The sequence below is a fragment of the Mangifera indica genome, unplaced genomic scaffold (assembly GCF_011075055.1).
Source record: "Mangifera indica cultivar Alphonso unplaced genomic scaffold, CATAS_Mindica_2.1 Un_0001, whole genome shotgun sequence".
Lineage (NCBI taxonomy): Eukaryota > Viridiplantae > Streptophyta > Magnoliopsida > Sapindales > Anacardiaceae > Mangifera > Mangifera indica.
Genome location: NW_025401093.1, coordinates 1817724 through 1842851, shown reverse-complemented (window position 1 = coordinate 1842851; position 25128 = coordinate 1817724). Strand labels below are relative to the sequence as shown.

The following is a 25128-nucleotide window of genomic DNA, read 5'->3' as shown; positions in this document are numbered from 1 at the left end:
TAACTGAGGTGCTATCTAACAAATGTACTTTCGTTTTAAGGGAAAAAAGAAAAATTATTTAAAGGCCAAAAGGCTTATTCCTAGCCAAAGTTTAATGTAACCCTAAACACATATTTGTTAATTTTAGAAAATCTAAATATTTATCTATTTATTAATTTTGATTGTTATAATCAAGAATAAAATAGTTATTTAAAAATTTTATTTAAACAAAGAAAAATTTATTTTTTTCTCACCTTAATTTTGAAAACTAACTATTTCTCTCATAACTTAATTTTAAAAAGTTATTTTTTTACCTCTACCATCTAGGATTTTTAAGGTTTTATATTTTAAAGTTAACAGTCACCCCATTAAAGTTTAAAACATTGCACTTACAACCCCAAAACTTTATTCTATCTTTCTGACGATCGTTCTTCTTGATGATTCACTTCAATGATATCTCTCTTCCATCCCTAGTGGTTTTTCGATGGTAGAACCACCATAAATCTAACCAAAATAGTTAGATTTTTGTGCATGAATCTACACGTCAATTGACACACATATTGGCCTAATGGAGTTGCATAGATGATGTCTAGGTTTGTGAGCGTTGTTTGACTGATTTGTGCATTAGTTGACACACAAATTAACCAAATGACGTTGCACAAACGACATCTAGGTCCATGAGCATCATTTTGAAATGTAATGTTTGTTAGAAAGAATCGACCAGAGTGAATCGTTGGAAAGAATGATTGCCAGAAATAGGAAATGATTTTTTAGTGGTGTAAAGAATGTTTTTAAATTTGAGGGGGCAACTATAACTTTAAAACATGCAAGCCTTAGAAACTATAGATAATGAGGGTGAAAAAATAATTTATTAAGACTAAGATAGAGGAAAAATTGTTAGTTTTTAAAATTAAAATGGGAAATAGGTATAGAGTATTCTTTCTTTAAATAAAAATTTAAAAAAACATTTTTACCTCTAATAGTAACAGTAAAATTTAATAAATAGATTAGTATTTAAATTTTTAAAAGTTAAGAGGTATGAGTTTGGGTTTACACCAAACCTTAGGTGGGAATAAGTCTTTTGGCCTTATTTAAAAATAATAATCTATCACTAGATACATCATTTTAGATTATCAATTATACCAAATTAATTCAAGGGTCTGACATTTTAACGTATGTTGTATTGTTGTAATAATATTATTAATTAAGTTTTAGTTTATTTATATTTATTAAGTAATATTATCTGTATATAATTTTAATATGTAATTAAATATATTGATAATGTGTTATTATGTCGAGTAATGTTATATGTACTCATTTTTGTACACAAACAGTGATGTGTCATCATGTAATTAGGTGATTTTAAAATATGTGTCATCATATGGTAAAGAAATATCTAATCACATGATAACACCTCATCTGTGTACACAAATTGTGTATCAAAAATAGGTACACATAGTTTTATTGTATTATGTCATTACATATTATTTTATTTTTAATTTAAAATTATATAATCACATAATAATCAATTATATATTTAAAATTATATACACATAGTTTAATTAATATTTATTTATCCATTGAAAAATTTTCACTTTGAGTTTTTATTAGTAATTATCTACATATCTTCTATTTCTTGCAAAGCAAATGTATGGATTCCTAAATATAATGATAAAATAACACTGTATTATTAAATTTTATTTCGTCCTTTTATTTTACATATATTGGAATTTGAATGATTTGATAATAATTAATAACTTGTCAGCAAATTATTTGTTCCCACATTCTAATTTTAAGTTAAAAGATAAATGTCAGCTTCATTGTAGAATTACCAGAGAAAGTTTAAGGACATGTTTCTTATAGATTTTTGATATTTTATTTTTCTTTTCTATTAAAAAGAAAAAAAATCACTTTTGTTGCCATTTTTGGAAATTAGGATTTTAAAACAAATTGTAAACAATTTATTTGCCCTACTATTTTCCTTTATAACCATCAACATATGTTTTAAATAAGTAAATATTTACGGTCAAATGATTATTCTTCATCCAAAATTTAAAAAACCAAATTTTCACCCTTCATTTGCTCTTGATAATAAATTCTATTTGTTTTATATGAAAATGATAATCTTACTTTTTCAATGAAATTATGAAACTTTTATTAATATTAATTATAAATATCAAAATAACAAAATATTTTAATTAATTAAAAAATTTATCAAGAATTTCAAAATTTTAATCAATTTTAAAATATTGTATTTTTTTTTAAATTTTTTAGGGGTGTAATTGTTATTTTGAAACCATCAAAAGATATAAAAAAAAATTTAACAAATTTTTAAAACAACCCTTAAATTTTTTCAAAATTTCAAAAATACTATAAAATTTTATTAATACTCCTAAAATTTTCAAAATTTTGAAAATGTTAGGAGTATTAATAAAAAAATTTATTAATAACAAAATTTTCTAAATTTCCCTGACTAACCTTCAATGGGTTTTGATAAATGGTGAAAAAATATGGACTTGTTATAAATTAATAACAAATTTATTGAAATTCCGTTTCAAACTAGTGAATGTAAAAAGTTCATTTCTTTGGATTGTTTCTCTAATCCAAGAAATCCATTCCCAAAATAATATAAACTTATGTCTTCCTTTCTTTGGATTCTTTCTCTAATCAAAATTTCTAGACTAACAGGAAAAAAATAATATTTATAATATAAAACCCATGTGAACCTACCACAAATGTTAAATCTTGGGACCTTTTTAAGTCTCTTTGCTTTGATGCATTGAAAAAGTGAGAAATGAATGTAAAAAGTTCATCATCTGGCTAAAACACTATTAATTGTATGCATAATTCATAAATTCATCTTTAAAATAATTTGTCACATCCCAAAATAAGCTAGACTCAACACATAAGATTTTTTTATTATCAATTATATTTGTTTCTTCTTTCTGACATTAACTAGGAAGGATGAAATGGGTGGTTTTTAACTACATCAATAATATAGAAAGATAATTAGCATTTAGGTTTTCCTTTTTTGTTTGGTGAGAACATATTAACAAAAAAGAAATTAGTCTTCCAACAAGAGGACTTGGAAACACCCTACGCTCATCTCTTTTGACGAGAATGACATCTCAAGACACAAGTTAAGGCTAGCTAAGGCCACTACAATAAGAGCTAAGACAAACTAACATTATCCTCTTTTAAAGACTTATCAAAGTTCTCACAATTATAAAGATTAAGAAGAGAATCAAACAAAACATTTACATCACTAAACTTTACAAGTACATGTGCATGCTGAACTAACTTGTCTATGCTATACAAAAATTCTCACCCAAACAACACAAAAAAACAAAAGCATTTGTATCAGTTCTAAGGGAGCTAAACATCCTTACAACTCTCTAGGGAAGCCAACACCCTATACTCATCAAAACCAAAACTTTAATTTTGAGGCTAAACCAGCAGGGTGCTTTCTTCCAAGGCAGCAACAATCTAGATCCTCCAGGATTCAGGTCACTCAGGCCTACACCTGCATAATGCCAAAAATGCTGCAGGACCAGGGAGGAGCAACAAACATCCAGAAAAAAAACTGCAGTCTCACAGATGGCCGAAGCAGCAGCTGAAACAGGAGAAAGAAGCCCAGCACAAAATCTGCATGATTTGATCAGCTTCTGCCTGATTTCTGCACCTGGAAAAATTCTGGAATGGCCTGGGCAAGAACTGCTTCTGACTGACAATCTGCAGAGCAAGGCCTGCTTCTGTCTAATTGTAGCACCTGGGAAAAAAACTAGAACTGCAAGGATGAGGTGACCAATGCTGCTATTCCTGGGCAGCTTAGACATTGGCAGGATTTCACCCCAATGGCAGCACTGCTGCACAATCAGGAAAGGCAAAGGAGCACTGGAGAAGAATAAAATCTGGAACAGACTGCAGTAGAAGGAAGGCAGGATTCTATTGCAGTGAAAATCAGGAAGCAAAAACTTTGAGCTGCTACATTGGACCAGAGAAAGCAGGAGAGTATCTAGGCAGAAATTCTGGGAAGAGAAGCAGAGAATATCCGGGATTGGATCCTGCAGAAGAAACCTACAGCAGACGTAATCCCATGACAAGCACAGCAGGTAAGCAATTGCAGAGGTTGGTTCTTGAAAGACAGGACACTACTGGGAACCAAGGAAGCAGAGGATCCACAATATATTCTGGAGCAGAACACCTGGAACCAGAAGTTGGACAAGATAAACAAAAATATCAATTGTAATTGATTTAGAACTTGGCTCTGATATTTGACCTTGGACAAAAATGCCTTTGCAAGTTCCAATAAATCAATGCAAGGAAGCTTGCAGTATGCAGGCACAAACTTCCCATTTTGATAGCTTGCCAAGAAACGATAAGCTGTGTGGCCAGGAGAGAGCTTTGCGACAGAAAGGCTGATTCCAGAATTGCTTCACAAATAAAACAAAAGCAAGATATAAGTTCGATACCAGATATATGTGACCAATTTTTGCTGAAGAACAATTAAAAGACTTAAAGAGGATCCAAGATTTAACCAGGTAATCACAGGCTCTTTTTTACCCATTACCCACACCCTTCTAAAACTGAGCTTGCAATAGGGAAAGGTTTTACGAAACAAGTTGAAGTTTACAGTTCAATGAATCATTTGTCCTTAGTCACAAAATGTTTTATGTCTACTCATGAGGTAAACATCTCTAGTAACCTAATGATATACTTAGAAACTCTGCTTAGCAGTACATGTAATAAAGCCAGAAAAACCAACCGTCAATTTCTTAAATTCAGAAAACTGTTTGAAACTGATGAATAGCTTATAAAATTTAAGTTCTATGTTTTTATATATATCTCTTGCCTGTGAAAAAGATTTAATTATTTATAAGCCATGAAGAACATTATGAAATCATGAAATCATAGTTATCAATACAAACTTTCACGAGATTATCAAGTTGCTGATTTAGTCTTCTAATGGAGCAACCACATGCTCAACAACTTTTGCAACAATGAAAACACATTATAACAACTTATGTGACTCTGTTGTTAACATCTAGTCTGTTGTTAACAATATCACCAAATAGAATCATCATAACATTCAGGACACAAATTTCAAACACACAAATTTCATAATTTAGACATTCATTCATGTAGACACATAATTCATATTACATTATAAATGCCAAGAACCACAATAGGCAAGACGAAAAAGCAGAAGCAGAACAATAAAGACGGAAACAAAAGGCCTCCCATCTCTGACCTCAACACAGGAAACTTGAGCCGCAATAATGCCTCACAAACCACAAACAAAAGAGCCTTATTCCAGAGATTTCATTGCAGTTGCTCTGTATCCTTCCAGAACTCTGAATATTCTGTAAAAATATAGCACAACACAATTAAAGTGAACAAACGAAGTGCAGGGAAATGTCATTTTAAATTCAAGAATGATGATCTATAGTTTGGTAAAGAGAAAAAAATGTGAGGATAAAAAAAACAAAAACACGTTTCCACAATCGTGACGTTTTATGGTTGTACTAGTATATGTATATAAAGGTTGCCTCGAATGACCTTTCTCGCTACTATTAAATTCAATAATTTTTTTGTATCTTTTGTCTACAGAGTTATTGACTACTTCTAAGATAATGTTAATATAAAGGAAAGTTAATGATAAGGTCATGAGGACGCAAGACCTTATCCTCAAGAAACAATGATTAGAAGTAAGGGGAATGAGATAATACAAAGATAAGTAACTCTTAAATGAATATGTACCACTTTTTTCTGTGTAGAAATTGAATAGTAGTATTAAGGTCACCCTCCCAGTATCCTAATTCGGCATACAATCCCTGTTTTACTTTTCGTAAACTTGGTACACTTAAGACTCCTTCAAAGAAAGTCTTCATATTGTGGCATTCACAAACTATCAATTCTTCCAAAGCTGGAAATTTGAAGACGTAATTACCAACACAGAAGCTTGTGAGATTTTTTAAATTAACAAGTGACAGTAGCTTTAATTTGTCAAAAACAATTTCCTCGGCTTTTATACCCATCTCACTTGATACTACTTCCGCCATCATTTTACATTCTGCCAAACTCATTCGTTCGAGTCGCACCAGACTTTTGGCTGTTGAAGAGGATACTAAGTTTATTAGTCCATCACAATATGATACTCTTAGAGTTATGAGATTTTCAAAAGTTGTTGAAGACGGCACTATACTAATCAAATTGTGGCAAAACTTCACATCTAACTTTTCAAGATTTTGAAGAATTGAGTCCACATGAGATTTTTCTTTCCACATGTACTCTAAATTGAAATGCCCTTGTAGCTTTAGTTCCTTTATTTGTGTGAGCATGCTTACATGTTTCTCATCTTTTTCACATGAGAATATCTCTTCATATGAACTCAATTTTAGTACAAGTTTTTTGAGATTATTAAATCTCTGAAGGATTCCAATTGGAATGTTAGATGATTCATCCTTAATGATCTCAAGAATTTCTACTTTGGAAAACTGATGTTCTGGAAGTTGGTCTTGCCATAGAAGTATGACGTCTTTTCCACATAGTGTTAATTTCGTTGACTTGGAGTTAACCTGATGATTGATTAAATAAATTATAAAAAAGTTAATATTTTTTTCAATATTTCTAGCATTACTTTTTTTAGCAAAATGTAAAGAGAAAAAAAATTTGAATGTAGACAACTAATTTGTCATCCTAATATCAGTTATACTATTCAGCTTTAATTTGTGTGTTGAACGTAAAAGAAAATTCATTTTTAGTGCATGTAAAATTAAAATTTTGTAACTTAATATTTTTTCTATATAAAAAAAATTCAAATAATCTGTATGCTAAGAATTCAAGTTTGAAGGTGAATAAGAAAATTCAAAGAAAAGCAATTTTAAATTAAATGCATACCTCTTTTTCGTACCGTCGTTGTATGGTTGCATTTAGGTCATCCTTCCAACTCCATTTGTCTTTATCCCACCAATCTGATTGAACTTTCTGTAAACTTGGTGTATTTAAGTTTTCTACAGAGAAAGTCTTCATCATAGGACAATTATATACAGTCAATTCTTCCAAAGACGGGAATTTCAATGCATAATTCCCAGAATAGAAGCATGTGAGATTTTGTAAGTCTTCAAGTGACAACAACTTCAGTTTGCCAAAAACAATTTCATCTTCTGCTGCAACATCTTCTGTCTTATTTGATACTATTTCTGTCATTATTCTGCAATAGCGAATTCTCATTTCTCTCAACTGCACCAATTTTTTCGCTATTGAAGGTGTGAGTAAGTTCATCAACCCATAACACCACTGTACATTCAGAACTGTTAGATTCTCAAAAGATGCTGAGGATGGCAGAACATTTATCATTCTATCACAATAATTTACTTCTAGAACTTCAAGATTTTGAAGAAGAGAGTCTAGTTTGGAGCCTTTTCCCCAAAGGTACTTTGCATCAGAAAGATCACGCAACTCCAAACTTTTTATTTGTATCAAGATCTCTGTATGTTTCTCATCCTCTCCACATGTAAATATCTCCTCATATGAGCAGTCACTGAGAATGAGTTTTTCCAGCTTAACCGATCTCTGAAGGATGCCAACTGAAATATTGGTAGATTTATCCTGTTTGATCTCAATTGTACATCTACCAAAGTTCTCTGGAAACTGATGCAACAATGTTATCATGTCATCCACTCTGCTTAGGGTTAATTTCTCCAAACTGAGGTTAATCTGCAAACAAATTAGACAAAATAAGGCTAAAGTTGAAGTTCTCAAACAATTTTTGACACAAAAATATTGTATTTTATTTAAGCAGAAATAGAATAAGAAAATATTTTGAAACAATGCACAGGTAAAGTGACTCGGACTTAAGGCAAACAACATTGGCAAAAGGTTAACAAATAAATATTTTTCGTTCGTGCCCTGGTGGTCTTTTTGGGTCAGTAGTAGTTGGTGCCCAACAGGTGTTTGACAAAAGGCCACTGTTCGTGACACTACTTAGTTTTCGTTCTCTCAATTTTGTAATTCATATTCTTTTTTATTTTGATTTTTCTAATGATTTTACTGATATATCATTCAATTGAAGAACACATCCTTCTCGTGATTTTGGGAGATTGTGTGTTATTTGTATGGATTACTTCATTTTGGTTGGTTTCATAATTTGATTTTGAAAGATTGGTTTTTGATGCCATCTGCTTCATTTGCTTGATGCTTTAGGAAATTAATCAATAAAAAATTCAATAAAGAGGACCGTTAATGTTCAAGCCTTAAAACAAAAAATAGTAAGTTAAATTAGCAATTTGATCAGAGGACAAACGCCATTACACATAATGTATTTTAAGGGGGAAAAAATAACTTGTCAAATCTTTGGGTGAAGGAAATTATGAAAATTTTAAATTGGTGGAAAAATGAAATAAAATTTTGTTTATTAAAAATTTTTATTTAAGTGACAGTTAAGTAAAGACACATATTGATACCAAAATACAATCTCAACAAATTCTATAACCCAAAAAAAAAAAAAGACTCATACCTTATGTTCTGAAGTAAATATGTCTAGTATGCTACAATCCTGCACCTTCAACTCCTTTAACATGGGCCAATTTGAGTTGTGTTCACCATGGTAGAAAGTTGTAAGCTTTGGCAATTCTTTGAGTTTCAGAACGGCTACCCTTAGAAAAATAAATGTAGTAGCACCCTTAGTTTCTTCTTTGGCAACAATCTCTTTTAATTCCTTACAATAGCTTATCTCAAGATGTTGAAGCTGCTCAAAGCTTTTGATTATAGATGATGGAAATACAAATTTTAGTTTTTGACAACCATCCACAATCAATTTTTTCAAATTTTGATAGCAAGAAGAGGTTGTTGGAAGTTTGTTGTTCCAAATCTTCTCAAAATTAATTGCTCCAAGTTTTAATTCTTCCAAACAAGGGAAAACAACCTGCCCAAAATTTAATGTCATTAAAAAAAATAGCATAAAACTTAAAATGAAGTCCATTTAGAGATATTCAAATATAGAAATATAGTAAATTAGGATAAGACTATCATAAATCAAACCTTTTTTTTAAAAAATGGTATGACAGTATCAATTTCCTCATCCTGCGAATCGATATCACTGGACTCCAAATTAATTGTCAATTCTTTCTGTGTCTTTTGCGATGTTGAGTAGAAGCTTGCAATCCTTGGAAGATTAATCAAAGTCAAGAAGCGTAATTGACAAAATTCAGTCTTATCAATTACCTCATTCTTGTCTGACTTATTTTTACTTTCAATAGCAAAAATCTCAGTCAAGTTCTTGCAATCTTCCACCTTAATTAATTGAAGTTGTGGAAGGCTTCTGCTAGCATCAGAGAATGAGAAGATATTTTCCAACTTATCACAACTTTTTACTTCTATAAATTTTAAGTAGTAGAAAGTCTTTGTTGAGGGTAGACCATAGCATATCTTTTCCAAGTTAATCAAGTTGAAAACAATCAGAGACTCCAGGAGTGGAAAGACATCATGAGGTATACACTTTGTTGAGTCAACAATGTACAAGATGTTGGGATTATTATAGACATGGAGATATTTTAATTGAGAAAAACCCTTCTTGTCTAATTCAGAGAGATCATTCTTCATACCCTGCAATTTCTCTAAACATAAGAATTCAACATTCAATAACAACTGCAATTCCTCTTGCCAAATGAAAGAATTAAGATTTAGTTTCAACGTTGTTAAAGAAGTAGGCTTATTAAACCAACAACTTTCAACCTCTATGAACTTATCAGCAACACATATGTAGGACCCACCAAAATTAATAGCCCTATTTCCAATTGATATTTTGTACCTTTCCAACTTTTTGGAGAAGAAGTCTTTTGGTAAAATTTGATCATCTGAAATATCTATTTCTAAAGTTGTCAATTTGGATAAATGCTTCAACTCCTCAAGTACTTCAACCTTCCACAAAATAGAGCATCTGCTCATATACAATTCTTCCAATCGGGATAAGCTTGATATAACATTCGGTACTATAACTTTCAGTTTCCAACAATTACTTAAATCTAATAACCTCAATTGAGTCAATTTACTTATTTCTTCAGCCAACTGTTCAATCTCACAACTTCGCAAGCTAAGAATCTTTAGTTTTCTCAACTCTCTAATGAATGTTATATCTGAAAATGTGCCATAATCCAAACATAACGTTTGAAGATTTGTGAGAAGACCAAGAGATGTTGGCAAGGACAATTCATCTAGGTGAAAGAAACTTAGAACCTTGAGGTTTCCCATCCCCACAAAAAAATCTTTAGGGATTTCAAAAGAACCTTTCATCCATGTACTGAAAAATTCAAGTTTTGGACAATCCAAACCTTGAGACCAAATCTCACTAATCATATTACAATCAACTAGTGAGATTTTGGTACATTTTTTCAATTGCTCTTTATCTGACCATTCCATCACCATGTCATTTCGCTCTGTAAATACGTGATGATCTTTATATGCAATTGTTATGGCAATTGAACGAACAACATCATGCATGAAAAACTCTTCACTGGTTGAATCATCAAGCAACAAACAAGATTCCTTGAGTTCATAGACAATACTTTCCAGCTTATTTCGTGCTTGTTCCATAGTAAGATTAACTCCTTTTAATATATCTAAACCCATAATGAGTTTAAACAAATCTGAAATGGTAGTATTATTTTTCATTAGACTACAGATTAGCAGAGTTTTCTTAAGCTCATCACCTTTTAGATAATTGTAACTTAATGCTATCTTCGAATATTCCTCTTCTAGCAAGCCTACAAACTTTGTTGGAGAAGGCATTCTTAGCTCTCGCAAGGCTTCTTTCCATTGAGATTGATGTCTCCTATTCCTTAATGCTCTTGCTATTGTAGTAATGACAATTGGCAAACCTCGACATTCGTTGCACACATCATTCGGTAGAGTATTCAGCTTATTTGTTTGATCAACAACATCACCTGCAAGGGGACCCTGGACTGCAGATCAATAGGCAGAGATATGTATTCTATATGCTTCAAATATAATAAAATTGATCCCATTTGAACATCGGAATTTTATGAAGTATATATTGAACATCTTAAGAACTAAAAAAAGATGTTTAATTAATTTACAAGCACACAAAATTTGTATTCAATTCTTAAAATTTATTTTTAAAACTGATATATGACAAGAGAAATTGAAGTTTGAAGTTTAATTAGCGCAATTAATACAATTATTTTTTAATTTCTAGAGTAAATTTACTTTTTATTATTTCACGTAATATATAACAGTAAATAGAAATTACCTGCCATCTTCCTGAATAAGCTCCAAGCTTCTTCTTCCTCTAAGAAACCCATCGAGAAATTATTCTTAGAATCCATACTCCGTAATACCGTAAGATCTCTCGCTGTCAGCAATAATTTACATCCCCCACGGTCATCTCCACAAGGAATACCGAGAGCCTCCAAATTTAATTCTGCCCATATATTATCTAAAATTACAAGCACTTTTTTACCTTTCTTCAGTCTCTCAAACAACTTGCTTACTCGTTCAGCCTCCTTCTTTAATTCCAAACCTAACTGCTGCGCAAGTTCATCTTGAATCTTTTTAGTATCTGGTTTATCAGACACCTCTACGAAAACCACCTCATCCAAGATCTGGTTTTTCTTGGCTTGATGACCAACTTCTTTGACCAGTGTAGTTTTACCAATTCCACCCATTCCATAAACCCCAATAATTCCAACCTCAGGATCATCTAATGACTTCAGCACATCGTTGAAAACTGACCTTCTTGATTCAAATTCCTCATAATCTTTGTTAGTGAGCCGAATGACTTCGTGAGCGGTAGGAAGAGAAACCTCAGCAAATGTTACTTTTTCCTGAAGAAGTTCAGTTATAGCGTTCAGCTTTTTCCATGCTTTCCTGCCATTTTTGTAGTAAGTGATCAAGTTGAAACAACTGCTGTTTGATTTCTCTTGAATCAGCTTGTCTGTTTCTTCGATGGTGGAATCCACATTCCCCTGCCAGTCTTTAACAGTCTGTTTGATCTTTTCCACATTATTTTCAGCAGCAACAACCTTAGCCTTCACCTCATCTCTTGCATCCTTCAGCTTTCCAGCTTCTTTTTTAAGATTGTGAAAGTTGGTTTTGTGGTTGCACAAGTACATAAACTGACGGCCAATCGGAGCACTTAAGCACTTTCCAACTTCTAAAACAGCATTCCCAGCAGTTTCTTCCATTCTCAAGCACAAGGAAAGAATTGGTATCAGACAGATTAGAAGGAAAAAATGAAAAGGAAAGAGAACTCGGAGATCAAAAGAAGAGAGGATCAAAGAGATACAGGACACTTGTAGTATTGATTGGTAATTTTAATTAAATTATTTTAAAGGAGATAAAGATGAAAGACTTAAAATGTTTGGTTAGTCAACAAAGAAAGCAACATGCCAACAACTTCATGCATTATTCAGGGAACATTATAATCTATAATAATTACAGTTATGAAAAGAAATTCAATTTAGGAGTAAATTTTACATATATTAGTTGGAAATAATATGTATATTAAATTAATTACAAGAAAAAGTTAGAAATTTTATTGTAAATTTAAGTGAGGCCGTGCTGTAGCGATGAGACGGGGGAGAGTAAAGTGGGGTCACTGCCATTACTGCAGAACAATAGCGACATTTGCCCGTATCCGACGTGTCAGCTTTTGCCTCACACCTGCCGCTTAAGTTTAATCCAATTAGACAAAACATTAAAAGCAATAAATTATTATCATGAAAAAAAATAAAAGGACGAAAAAGTTGATTCCACAATAAATTATTGTTGTGAACAAACGCCTTAAGATGTTCTCTTTCTCTGTATTAAAAATTATTGAATTATATAATTATTAAATAACAAATTGGTTGCGCATAATTTAATTCCATATGTTCTTGTATCATTCTAGCTTAGGTGAACTCCTTACAGCTTTAGTAATAATGTTAATAACATTCACGGCCACTTTTTTAAAAAATATATATATTTATTTATTTCACTGTAATTTTACATTTAAAGTTAAGTAAGATGATTATGATACTTAAATTATATGTTATATTATATATTAAAAATTTAATATTTTGTATCATATATCATATCGTATTATATGATAAACTTTTTAAAAAATAATAACAAATAAATTAAAATTTTTTTGTTATATTTTTTAGTTTGTTTTTCATTCAATTTAATATTATAAATGTTTTTATAAAATAAATGAAAAACTAAAACTATCTTTCAAATTGTGGCTAACTTAGTTAACAAATAATATGGACTAAGTATTATAATTAAGCTTTGTCATGCAAAAGAAAATAATAAAATGAGAAATAAATAATATGTAATTATATATTAAATATCCAATTATAATAAGAAAATCATTTTTACTTTGTAAAAGAAAATAGATATGATTGGGTGAACAATCAATTCAAATAATTAATTTAAGTTAAACGAATAATATAATATATATTATATTATATTATATTTTAATAATTTTAAAATATATATATTTTTTATTCATATTATATCATAAAATAATAATAAATATGATAACAACAATGAATAAATCAAAATTAAAGTGGCTTGAAAAATAATTTCGTGATTACAGCTGGATTATGAAAGAGATGCAGTCTCCGGGACAATAATTTAGAATGAGAAATTAGCTATTTAGGTCCACCAATTTACATTCAAAGTTAGTAAGACGGCAATGAACAAAACAAAATTAAAGTAACCAAATGAATAATGCATGATTCTGGAGGAGATGTAGACTGCATCAGGACAATAATTTATAGGCCAAAAGACACATTCCCCCCTAAGGTCTGACGCAAAACTAATTTTGCATTAATTTTAATTTTAATTTATAAATAATTAAAATAATTAATTTAAAAAAATTATCATTTAATTAATAAAATATTATTTATTTTTAAAAATTTTAAAAATTAATAATTTTTATTTGAATTAAACTTTTAAGTATGAAATTTTTCTCTCTAAGATTTAATATTTTTTTCTATTCATTTCACTTTCTCTCTCATTTTTTTGACGCATCTTTCATGAATTTTTTTTTATCATTACTTATCTTTATTCCTAAACAAAGAAAACCAGTCTTCATCCGATGATGATTACAAATCATCTGATCGCCCTAATCTTAACCCGCAATACAATTGTTAACTCACTTTAATCTTGATTAATTATTCATGATTAATCCTATTAAATTAAAAATTGGTGATGTAAGCAAATATGAAATTGAATCTGACAGAGAGACTGAAAGGACGTGCCCCGTTGAACCACCAAACGTCTGCCCTTGGGAGTGAAAAACCTCCACTTCAGCGAAAATAAAATAAATTAATAAATAAATAAAATTACCAAAAAGATGGATGAATTTGCCTGCAGCCTCAAACTTGCTTGATCAAATGGAGGCATTTTAGAAACGAATTCATGAGAATTGAAAACGAAAGAAACGTCTTTTTGTTTTTCAAAACGTTTTGCGAATTCTTTTAAAAATATATGGGTGGTTTTTCTACGACATGTTAACTTGAATTTCACCAATTTTAGGAGACCTTATAATATCATTAAATTTATAATAATAACAGTAATACAAAGAAATTCACCAAAAGGTATTTTAATAACTCAATTTAAGAGAAAGGTTTTTTTAACTTTAGAGTTTGACCCGAACAAAGCTATTTCAGACTCGAAAGCTAACTTGGCTTGATTTAATTCGGTTAGAATTTGTTTAGTTTGAATTTAAATCAAGTTTGAATTAAGAGGTTCAACTCATTTTAAAATTGAGTTGAATTTGAAATAGAAAGAGTTCAATTCGGTTTGACTAGCAAGCTAGGTAGATGCCTAGATTCAGTTTGAATTTGACTTATGATTCGATACAAATTATATTGAGTAATTATTAGACAACATTGTTTAGTTAATAAGTTAAGAGTTAGAACTATAAATATGAGTCATATATATATTTGAATCATGGATTTAAATGATAAATTTGAATTAAAGTCGAATTGAACTTAAACCACCCTTAATACTGGTTTGATGAACTCGAGTCAAATTATTTTTTATTTAAAACGAGCTTAAGTCAAAAGATATTTAGACTTAGTTCAGTTCGTATCTATCCCTATTCATGATAGCAAGAAATAATTTTCACAACCTACTTTCTAACTAACATATTCAAGTCTTTAAAATTTATTATAACAGAGAGTGAAACTAAAGAAGTTGTATACAAAAAAAGAATTAAGATAAAAATTCTAAACATAAGGCTTTTTGAATTTATGATTGGCAATACCTAACATGCTTGAATAAGCTTAGGAGTGAAAAATACAAAAAATCAGGTGTTTAAATATTGAATTATGGTTTTGCTTTTTTTTTTTTTTGTCAAAAGAAAAGGCAACTTGCATAACAAAAGTTTAATTCACTTAGCTAAAAGGACAAAACATTGAAAGCACCAAACTATTATCATAAACATAATGCAAAAAAAAAGAGAAAAAGTTAATTCAGCAATCAAAAATAAAAAATGGATTTGCCCAAATATTTTAATAATTCATTAAAAATGGATCACCTTTATGTATATACAAATCCAAGTATAAATATATGTATGAATCATAAATATTAATTTGTATAATAAAAATAATAAATTATTATCTAATTAAATGTTACTTTTATCTCTTATTTAAAAATCACTCAGTTATATAGTAACACATCATATTAATATACAAATTAATATTCATATTTAATATAAATAGTTTATATATATATATATATATATATATATATATATATATATATATATATATATATATATATATATATATATATATATATAAGTAAAACAATGTGAATGATCAACTAATATTCATTTGTTTACTAAAGATGATGTGTCATCATATAATTGAGTATTACTTTATTTTTTATTTAAAATCACTTCATCATATAATAATATATCATTATAAATATATAAATTAGTATTCATACTTGGTCACATTTACTTCAATTTTACATTCATTTAATGGAGTACAATCGACCGAAGACGGTCGGAGAGGCAAGGGAGAGAAAAGGAGGGAAGGGAGGATGGCCGATAGTTGGAGAAGGAGAAATCGACATAGGAGAAAGAGGAACAAACCCTAAGGGGTTTTTGTCACTTTCCAAACCTTGGGTTGGGGGAAAATATAAGTTTTTAAATATAGAGAGAAAAATATGATAAAACTTTAATTATTTTGCTAAATAAAGATTTTACCCCTAATCTCAAATAAAATTTTTAATAAAAATTTGGTTATAGGTGCGTGTTTAGATTTTTGAAAGTTAAAGATATAAGAGTTTTCGCCCAACAAGTTATTATCATAAAAAAAAAAAAAAAGAAGAGGACGTAGAAGAAAATTCTGCAATTTTTTTAATAATCCATTAAAGTGATAGTCTTGTCTTATATGATCAATAATTGTTGTGAGCAAACGCCTTAAGATGCTCTCTTTCTCTGCATTAAATTATTGAATTATATAATTATTAATTAACAAATTAGTTGCGCATAATTTAATTCCATGTGTTTTTGTATCATTCTAGCTAAGGTATACTCCTTACAACTTTAGTTTTATATATATATATCACTACAATTTTACATTTAAATTTGAGTAAGATAATTACGATAAATGAATTATATATAATTTATATATTAAAAATTTAATAATAATGTTAATAACATTCACGGTCACTTTTTTTAAATAATTATATATATATATATATATATATATATATATATATATATATATATATATATATATATATACATATATATTTATTTATTTATAATTTTACATTCAAAGTTGAATAAGACAATTATGATAATCGAATCGTATATCATATTGAATATTAAAAATTTAATTTTTTATATAATATATAATATCATATCATATAATATATATTTTTTAAAAAATAATAAATAAGTTAAAATTTTTTTGTTATATTTTTATTTTGTTTTCCATTCAATTTAATATGACAAACATTTTTAAAAAATAAATAAAAAACTAAAACTATCTTTCATATTGTTACTAACTTAGTTAAGAAAGAGTATGGCCTAAGAATTATAGCTGAGCTTTGTCATGCAAAAAAAATAATGCAATAAGAAATAAATAATATGCAATTATATATTATTTGGGTAATATAATATCATTTTATTATTGAATTATAAACTCAAGTCATAAATTCAAATTATCGATTAAAACCATAAATCCAAACCAAACAAAGCTATGAATCATCAATCTGAGTTAAATCAAATCATCAATTTGAGTTTGAATAATCAATTTAAACAATTAATTTGAGTCGAATCGAATCAAGTCTGACCCATCTATTCCAACCATTAATTTGAGTTGAATCAAATTGAATTCGAACCATCAATTCAAATCAAATCAAATCAAATCATGTTATATTTGAGTCAAACTCGAATTAAGAGGTGTTTGACCTTGGTTCAATTTGTATTCATCCATAATTACATACCTAATTTAGTTAAAAATATATATTAGTCTATTTCATTAATTTTATCTATATATATCGTATCATATTAAATTTTAATATATTTAAAAATATATATTATTTTTTATTTGTAAATCGTATTTTATAATAAAATAGTAATAAATACGAGGACAACAATGAAAAAATTAAAATTAAACTGACTTCAAAAATAATTTCATGATAACTGCTAGATTATGAAAGAGATGCAGTCTGCAGGACAACAATTTAAAGGCCAAAAGACATATTTCCACCTAAGGTCTGACGCAAAATTAATTTATAAGTTATTAATTATTCAAAATTTAAATTTAAATTTGTAAATAATTAAAACAATTAATTTTAAAAATAAAATTATTATTTAACTAATAATATTTAATTATTCATAATTAATACTATTAAATTAAAAATTGGATGCGTCTCATTGAACCACCAAACGTCTTTCTTTGGGAGTCACAACGAGACTCTGGAGTGAAAAACCTCCGATTCAGTAAAAATAAAATAAAATAATAAATAAATAAAATTACCAAAAAAATGGATGAATTTGCCTGCAGCCTCAAACTTACTTGATTAAATGGAGACATTTTAGAAACGAATTCATGAGAATTGAAAATGAAAGAAACGTCTTTTTGTTTCTTGAAACTTTTTGTGATTTTTTTAAATTTTTGTGAATGATTTTTCTAGGACATGTTTAACTTGAATTTCTCCAATTTAGGAGACATTATAATATCACTAAATCTATAATAGTAACAATAATGTAAAGAAATTCACCAAAAAGTATTTCAACAATTCAATTTAGGAGAAAGGTTTTTTTTAACTTTAGAGTTAGACCTGAACAGAACTGATTTAGACTCGAAAACTAACTTGGCTTGATTCTAATTAAGAGGTTCAACCGTTTTAAAACTGAGTTAAATTCAAGATAGAGAGAGTTAAAAAATATATACATATAAACTAACTTTGTTTATATGTAAATATTTTTTCAAATTGTAAAGTATTGTTGGCAGGCTTCAAACTTCATGGGCTTAAATGACACTGCTAAAAAAGATAACAAAGGCCGAAGGTCCGGCCCGAACAGGACGGAGCTCTGCCTAGGCATTGCTATTCTCCCTTACCGCAAGATAAACCCTAAACCCTTGTTCTTAATATTCCCCGTTCTGTTTCCAATTTTATGAGTTTAAATGAAGGTATAATCATATCTATCTGCCTGTCAACAAAATTGTCTCTGGGCTTTGTTATATTTCTTCTGATATTGATAGTTTCAGCTGCAGAAGGTTTCATTTTTCATTTGAAATGCATCAATTTGTGAGAAATTTCATCTTTGTATGGCATCTCACAGCTTTTTATGGAGCTTTGGTAAGAAGGTCTTCACATTCGGACTCATAGGCCTTACTTTTTCAGATCGTTATGCTAGCATTCTTCCGGTACGCGGCGCATCTATGGCACCCACCTTTAATCCTAGAGCTGATTCTTTTGTGGGATCATTATCCGAAATTTTTTTTTTTTGAAAAGATTTTTGCTGGTAATTTTCATTCTCTGATTGTAGTTTTTTCGTGCAGATGACTATGTTCTAGTTGAGAAATTTTGTCTGGGAAATTACAAGTTTTCACATGGAGATGTGATTGTTTTTCGGTTAGTCGTTTTGTTTTGATATGATGCTTAGAAATATTTATACTTTATTAGTGAATTATGCGAATTCAGTGAACTATTGCACATGTTTTAAGCGAAGAAAATGTAAAATGATTTTTTCTTTTTACTTGAAATGGATTTGAATTGAACGACTCTTTTAATATGATATGCTCTATACATTCTTGGTGTTCTGTTGAACATCATTCTTTGCTTTTGGTTCTTGTTATAGAATTTTGTTATGCGATGGTGTTGAAATGTTCAGTGAGATTCATTTCAAAGCTGGTGAAGCATACACTGATGCAAAATTTTGATGCTGGAATCTGACATTAGTAGTTGCAAATTTTTGCAGATCACCTCGCAATCACAAAGAGAAACATGTGAAGAGAATTATTGGTTCGCCAGGTGACTGGGTTGCAACTCACAGTACTTATGATGTTGTGAAGGATCCGGATGGACATTGTTGGGTCGAGGGAGACAATCCTTCTTCTAGCATGGAGTCAAGAACTTATGGCCCACTAAGTTCTTCAAAGCATCATACTTATGAATAATCTCATGATTAGGGTTGGATTCGACTTAAGCCAACTTGGCTCAAATTAGTGTTTAGTTTGATTTGAGTTGGAACTTCAATTCTGTAATTCGGCTTGAGTTGGGCTTGAATCTCCCTCCGGCAACACGATTTATTCTATTGGCAACTATGCATCCAGTTGGAAACACTGTTTATCCATCAATGGTATTATTCATTTGACTGGCGACTATCGACAACATTTTCGGCCGATTCTAATTCAAACAGACTATTTAGGATTGGAACTGAATGCGAGGTAGTTCATATTAGGGTTTGGTTTGGTTCGAATTCAACCCTACTTATGATTAGATCTCAGGATTCTTAAGCAGAGTATTTCAATCCAACTTACTTGTTTAGATCCTCCTGATTTATTATTTACTGCTATTTTTAAAAGTTTATAGTCGCTAATTGATTCTCTTCAGCAATTTTTTTTTTCTACTTAAGCGAGCTGTTCTTGGCAGATTCCTTTGGGCCTAGTTCAACGAAGGATCACCCATATCGTATGGCCTCCTCAAAGACTAGGAGCAGTGAAGAGAAATATTTATGCAGACAGACTTTCTTCTTTCTAATCAGGTTATGGTAGTTGATACTTTTAGTAGCGAGAATACATATTTTCCTTTATAATGCTTTACCATTTGATCAAGGCAACCATTTTTTGGAGATCCCTTGAGTTTTTGAAAGTTTTAGACTGTTCTTTGATTTTGTTTATTAAGCAAGAATAAGAAAGAAGTAATCTTTTGGGGACAGTATTTGTACATTATTTATATTGTTAATGGTCAAGTTAATCAACTCAATAATGGATTTTGAGTTCAATATAATTGATTTTAATTCCTGGGTGAAACAGTGTTATTTATTTAGTAGTTTTAATATCTTAAATAGTTGAGATTCTGTATGCATGATCTGGTTTGATCTAGTTTAAAGAAGTTTTCAAATGAAATTGAAAAAAAAATTGACAATATCGCCAATCAAATCAAACCAAATTGAAAAATTATAGTTTGTCCTAGTTTGATGGTATGATCTTGTAATTTTTTTTTAACAAAAATAAACTAAATTTAGACAGGAATTAACAAAACACATTGTTCTTGCTGAGGTGGATTATATTTCTATTTGAAAACTTCCTTGAACGTTTGTGTATATGAAATTGTGATAGAGTTTACAAAAACTAGCAAAATGCTTGTTCGGTTAGCATCAAATCTTTGCAATTTTTGATGAAACGTTTTTATCAGTCTTGAAGCCGAGTAAAACTAGTAGTAAAATGGCCGTATAATAACATAGAACTAGACTAGACAAAAAGAAAAGTAAAGAAAAGGTTAATTACCCATCTAGCATTTGTGGATCCATGGAACAAGCATCAAAGTCATGGGGTGGTTTAAAGGCACTGAACTGTTGCTCCATATATATTTAGAGCACCTTGTGCCACCCCTGTTAACCTTATTGTCATCCACCACCAGTATTTGTTTCCCTTTTGGTAACTGGGATTAAGTTATTTCTTTCTATTTACTTTCCACTTCTTGTTGCTTCTAACAGCTTCTTGCAACCAGTAGAACTAGGCACTCAACCAAATAGGCTTCATCCGCAAATCTAAAACTCCAGCCAATTTGAGCTCATTGAACTCTGCTGGTTCTGCATAGGTAGCCAGGAGAAAAATCCTTTTGAGTTGAGGTCTTCTATTTGCCTTTGCTGTTTGAGCTACTGATGAAATGCCAGTTCAGTTTCTTTGTTTCAAACATCTTTTTCAACGACTATAGCCAACATACTGGAGCAAAACAGAAAGGCAAGCATAAGCAGAGTAACAAATATGATATATAGCAACAGTAGTGTTCGCTGTAATTAAAATTTTTAAAAAGGAAAAGAGATTGATGCTAAAACAAAACACCATAAAAATATCCATCTAAGGCATTTGGAAAAATAAGTCCCAAACACAATGGTAATCATGACAACATTTTACATGTTCACCTTGGTCACTTGAATTCATATTAAGGTATCAGCAAAGTCGGATGTAAGAACTTTTATTTGAACAATACTTGTCTAAATTTGAAAGAAAAAAAGAAAACAAGAAGCTCTACATTTATAAACCAAATCAATTCATTGTATGTCTTAATTAATTAGTACTTTTTCCAATATGAACAATTATCCAACGATGAATTCAACATTTACCATTGATGAGAACCTGGCTGTTTTTTTTGTGAACTCTCAATACACAACTCCAACAGAATTTCCACAACACAATTTGGAGGAAAAAACATAATATAAATGGCAAAAATGGAACTCAAGAACGATATTTTTCATCAACAATCGTTACTCAAAGCTGGTTGTATTGAGAGGTCAGTACTCTCTAAAGAATAACTTTCTAGACAATTCCTTGATACATGCAATCCTCCCCATTCCCTTTTTATTCATTACTCCAACTGACTCTACTATGCTCTCCATTCTTGAGCAGCCAGGTGTCAACATTTGGAGCTGCTAACATGGATCTCCCAGGACCACTTTTCTCCAATGCTGGATCTGAACTTCCATTGAAAATTTCTCCTTTGTACCTGCATGAATAAACTTCAATAATAAGGGCTCCAACACTACCCCGTCAATCAGTCCCACCTTATCCTCAAGGTTACAGGTCGAAAGTTGTTGCTACACTTCAACTAAATTGATCAATAATCTCTCATAAAACATGTAGGTCAGCAACTGCAAAAACACCATGACACCAAGAGTAATTTGTATCATGAACAAAGCGGATTTAAACTATTTGCACCGAGACTTCTATTAATAGCCTAAGGCTTCCCTTCCCCTTTCTGTTTTCCATAAATTTGATACATAATGACATATGTTTCAAAAGATAATTTAACCCCTTCAGTATTATTTGCAGCCCAACTAGAAACAGCAACTTCCATATCTCTTCCATTGGGACTATCAAAATGTTTAGTGTCTATAGAATTCTCATCACTACTAAGTTGAGCACGAAAGTTTTCCACTCATCTTGATTTATTTCTGGAGGTAAAACAAAATTGATTTTTCATCCTCATTTTTGTTCAAAAATTCAGCTTTACTATAAAGCATGATTTCAAAATAATATGGGGTGAACGCACAAAGGGACAACAACTCATAGACAAGCTTCGTTGTCTGCATCTCCATCAAAAGAGAATCTGTGAACTCCAGCCTATGCCTGGCTTTAAGACTATTTTTTGTATATTTGAAGTGGAATTTATTTTATAAGTTACAACGGGTACATTCTTTCGACTATTTCCTTTAGCTCAACGTCTTTGGGCTAATGCAACTTTGAAAATACTGGATCATCTGATCATGCTTTTATTGATACATCCCATTAGTCATAGTTTTCTTCTATATCGAAATGAAAGACATCATGCATAACAACATTTTAGACATATTGAATAGTTAGAATATCACCTTTCTCTAGCTCCTCTGTTTGCCTTTCTTTCATAATACCCATGAGTACAATTTCTCTTGAAATCACAAGTGACATCTTACTTAGCTGAAAATCAACATGGATACCCCACTATCTATGCGCTTTTGAATATCCCCGTATATCCTTTCAACCCACATCCCTCTTTCAGTGCCCAATATGTCTATAAGTATGAGCTTAAAGGTGGGTAACATTCCTCAACTGCAAACTCATCTTCTGAAGTTCGTCCCCAAAACTCTTTATATGAATCTTTACTCTTTATTAAAATATCTAGAACCAAGATTATCTTACTAGCTAAAAGATAAAGAAGACACTGGACCCGGGGAAGACTCATTGAATTGTTTTGCATCAAAAGCATCTGTATTCCTTGGTGAGTGATATAATCTTCTGCTCTAAGATTTTTAATAATTTCAGTTCAAAAGGGAGGGAATTGAACAGCATCCACCTTTTTCTTCTATTTAACCTGGCTAGGTGCTTGATAGGAACTTGTATTAAGAAGAGGAATAGGAAATTTGTCAATACAAGCCCCAAAAAAAACTGATCAAAAAGTCTATGAACAACTTTCAATGATTAGATCTCCGTAAGTTTATCTCTAGCACCACACAAAATTTTTCAAACAACAGATATAGGAGTGTAAAAGATATGAATATTTAACAAGCAGATAGTCACAAAACAGCTCAGTTGGTCCTAACTGATTTCAATTAGGTGTATAATTTGGTTGTGTTGGTGTGAGAAATTCGGATGGTATGAGTATGGAGTGTAAAAATAACAAATGTATTGTTGTTTGACCACATATTGAAGAGTTAGAAACACACTTTGTATCTTATTTTTAAGTTGATCAATTATAAAAGCACAATTCAATTTTATATTTTCAATTATATACATTTTCAATTGATTTAGTAGTTTTAGTTTTTGAAACTAGATGTCTTTCCTCTGATTAATTCTTGCCTTCCTCCACATGTCCAAATACAAGTCTCCTCCCTTAATAGCCCAATAGTTCACTCTTTTATTTTTTATTTTTTGATAAAACAAGGAAAAAACATGCTTATAGTTTAAATTTTGAATTTTTATTTTTGGATTTTAATTTTCTTTTAATTTAAAATTTAATTAAAGGTGACAGTAGACCGTGTAGGGTCAAGCTAGGCCAGCTTCAGGCAGCCCACCATGCTAACGGGTCGTGCTAGCCCATAGTAGTAGTAAAACCCATGACATAACCTACGTTTTAGAAGGTCATGCTATATTAGGCACTTAACGAACCACCAATTGACACTCGTATAATGTGTTAAGTTATGGATAAGAGCAGTTTCAAAAAATTTTGGATCGTGGTTCTTGCTATGACTGCTAGTATGCCCGTGTGTTGCATATACACAGTTGTATGTGTTAAGTTTTACGCAAAATAAAAAGGCTTGCGTAGGGTGTTTGGTTGATTATTACATATTTCAATTATAGAGAGAACATCACATAGAAAGGAAGAATTGCAAGTTTGACTAGCAGTAGGGTCACTAGAAAAAGTTGTTGATAACACCAGAATTATCACCATAGCCATGTGAACATTTAGTGTACATTGGAATCCGGTATGAAAAGCATGTGTAATAGATCTAAGTTATGGTTGGAAACGATTACTACAAGTGTTTGGCTTTGTGATTATGTCTGAAATAGGTATAAGATGTTGCAAAATGATCTATAATTTGTTGTTTTGATATGACTAAGAATTTTGTATGAGATAGATGTTTTGTGATAATAAAAAATGCATATTATTTTGATTAGAGAGTAAGGTGTTTGGGTAGAAAACCAAAAGGATTTTTGTTTTTCTAGATGCAGATTTACGGGTGTACATTGTGAGACAAATGCTCACACAACTTTGAGTATACCTATGATTATTGAGTACATGCAAGTGATCACTATGAGTACACCTGCTCAATGGTGAGTATGCTCATGGTTGGTTGAAGTTACATGTATGTCTAGGCTACCATGCTAGTCTTGCTTCTATGCTTAGAAATTTAAAGGTACGAGTGTACCTTGGTTAAAGCACACCCATGTGAAATTGAATAGGAAGTACAGG

General features: G+C 30.4%; 2 protein-coding genes across 24 annotated transcripts in view; one reads left to right on the top strand and one right to left on the bottom strand.

Annotated features, from left to right (window-relative positions):
* The window catches only part of LOC123205058 (probable disease resistance protein At4g27220), a 100612-nt gene that overhangs the window by 50633 nt on the left and 24851 nt on the right, over nt 1-25128 (bottom strand). For 4 of the 10 annotated variants that reach the window (XR_006499721.1, XR_006499722.1, XR_006499724.1 and 1 more), the window contains exons 1-5: nt 11249-12727; nt 9022-10922; nt 8498-8905; nt 6880-7698; nt 5740-6557 (exon numbers count right to left, since the gene is read on the bottom strand). The exons of 1 other annotated variant lie outside the window; for it this stretch is intronic. Coding sequence is in view for 3 of the 9 variants with exons in the window: in XM_044621865.1 (XP_044477800.1) it covers nt 5740-6557; nt 6880-7698; nt 8498-8905; nt 9022-10922; nt 11249-12182 (4880 nt within the window). In the remaining 6 variants the exon portion in view is untranslated. Of the gene's footprint in view, nt 1-3211; nt 4413-5016; nt 5343-5739; nt 6558-6879; nt 7699-8497; nt 8906-9021; nt 10923-11248; nt 12728-25128 lie in introns of those variants that run through there. 5 more of the 10 variants (XR_006499719.1, XR_006499723.1, XR_006499718.1 and 2 more) reach the window with 5 other exon arrangements.
* LOC123205065 (mitochondrial inner membrane protease subunit 2-like) lies at nt 18482-20484 on the top strand. 14 transcript variants are annotated; one of them, XR_006499739.1, is made up of 4 exons: nt 18482-18644; nt 18797-18932; nt 19017-19089; nt 19436-20484. XR_006499739.1 is itself a non-coding variant. In XM_044621877.1 (4 exons), exons 2-4 carry the CDS (start codon nt 18783-18785, stop codon nt 19632-19634), a joined length of 303 nt encoding a protein of 100 aa, XP_044477812.1. In that variant the 5' UTR covers nt 18484-18644; nt 18729-18782; the 3' UTR covers nt 19635-20484. The 14 variants fall into 14 exon arrangements, 4 of the variants coding, with proteins under 4 accessions (XP_044477812.1, XP_044477810.1, XP_044477814.1 ...); XM_044621877.1 differs by having other exon boundaries at nt 18484-18644; nt 18729-18813; XM_044621875.1 differs by having other exon boundaries at nt 18484-18644; nt 18723-18813.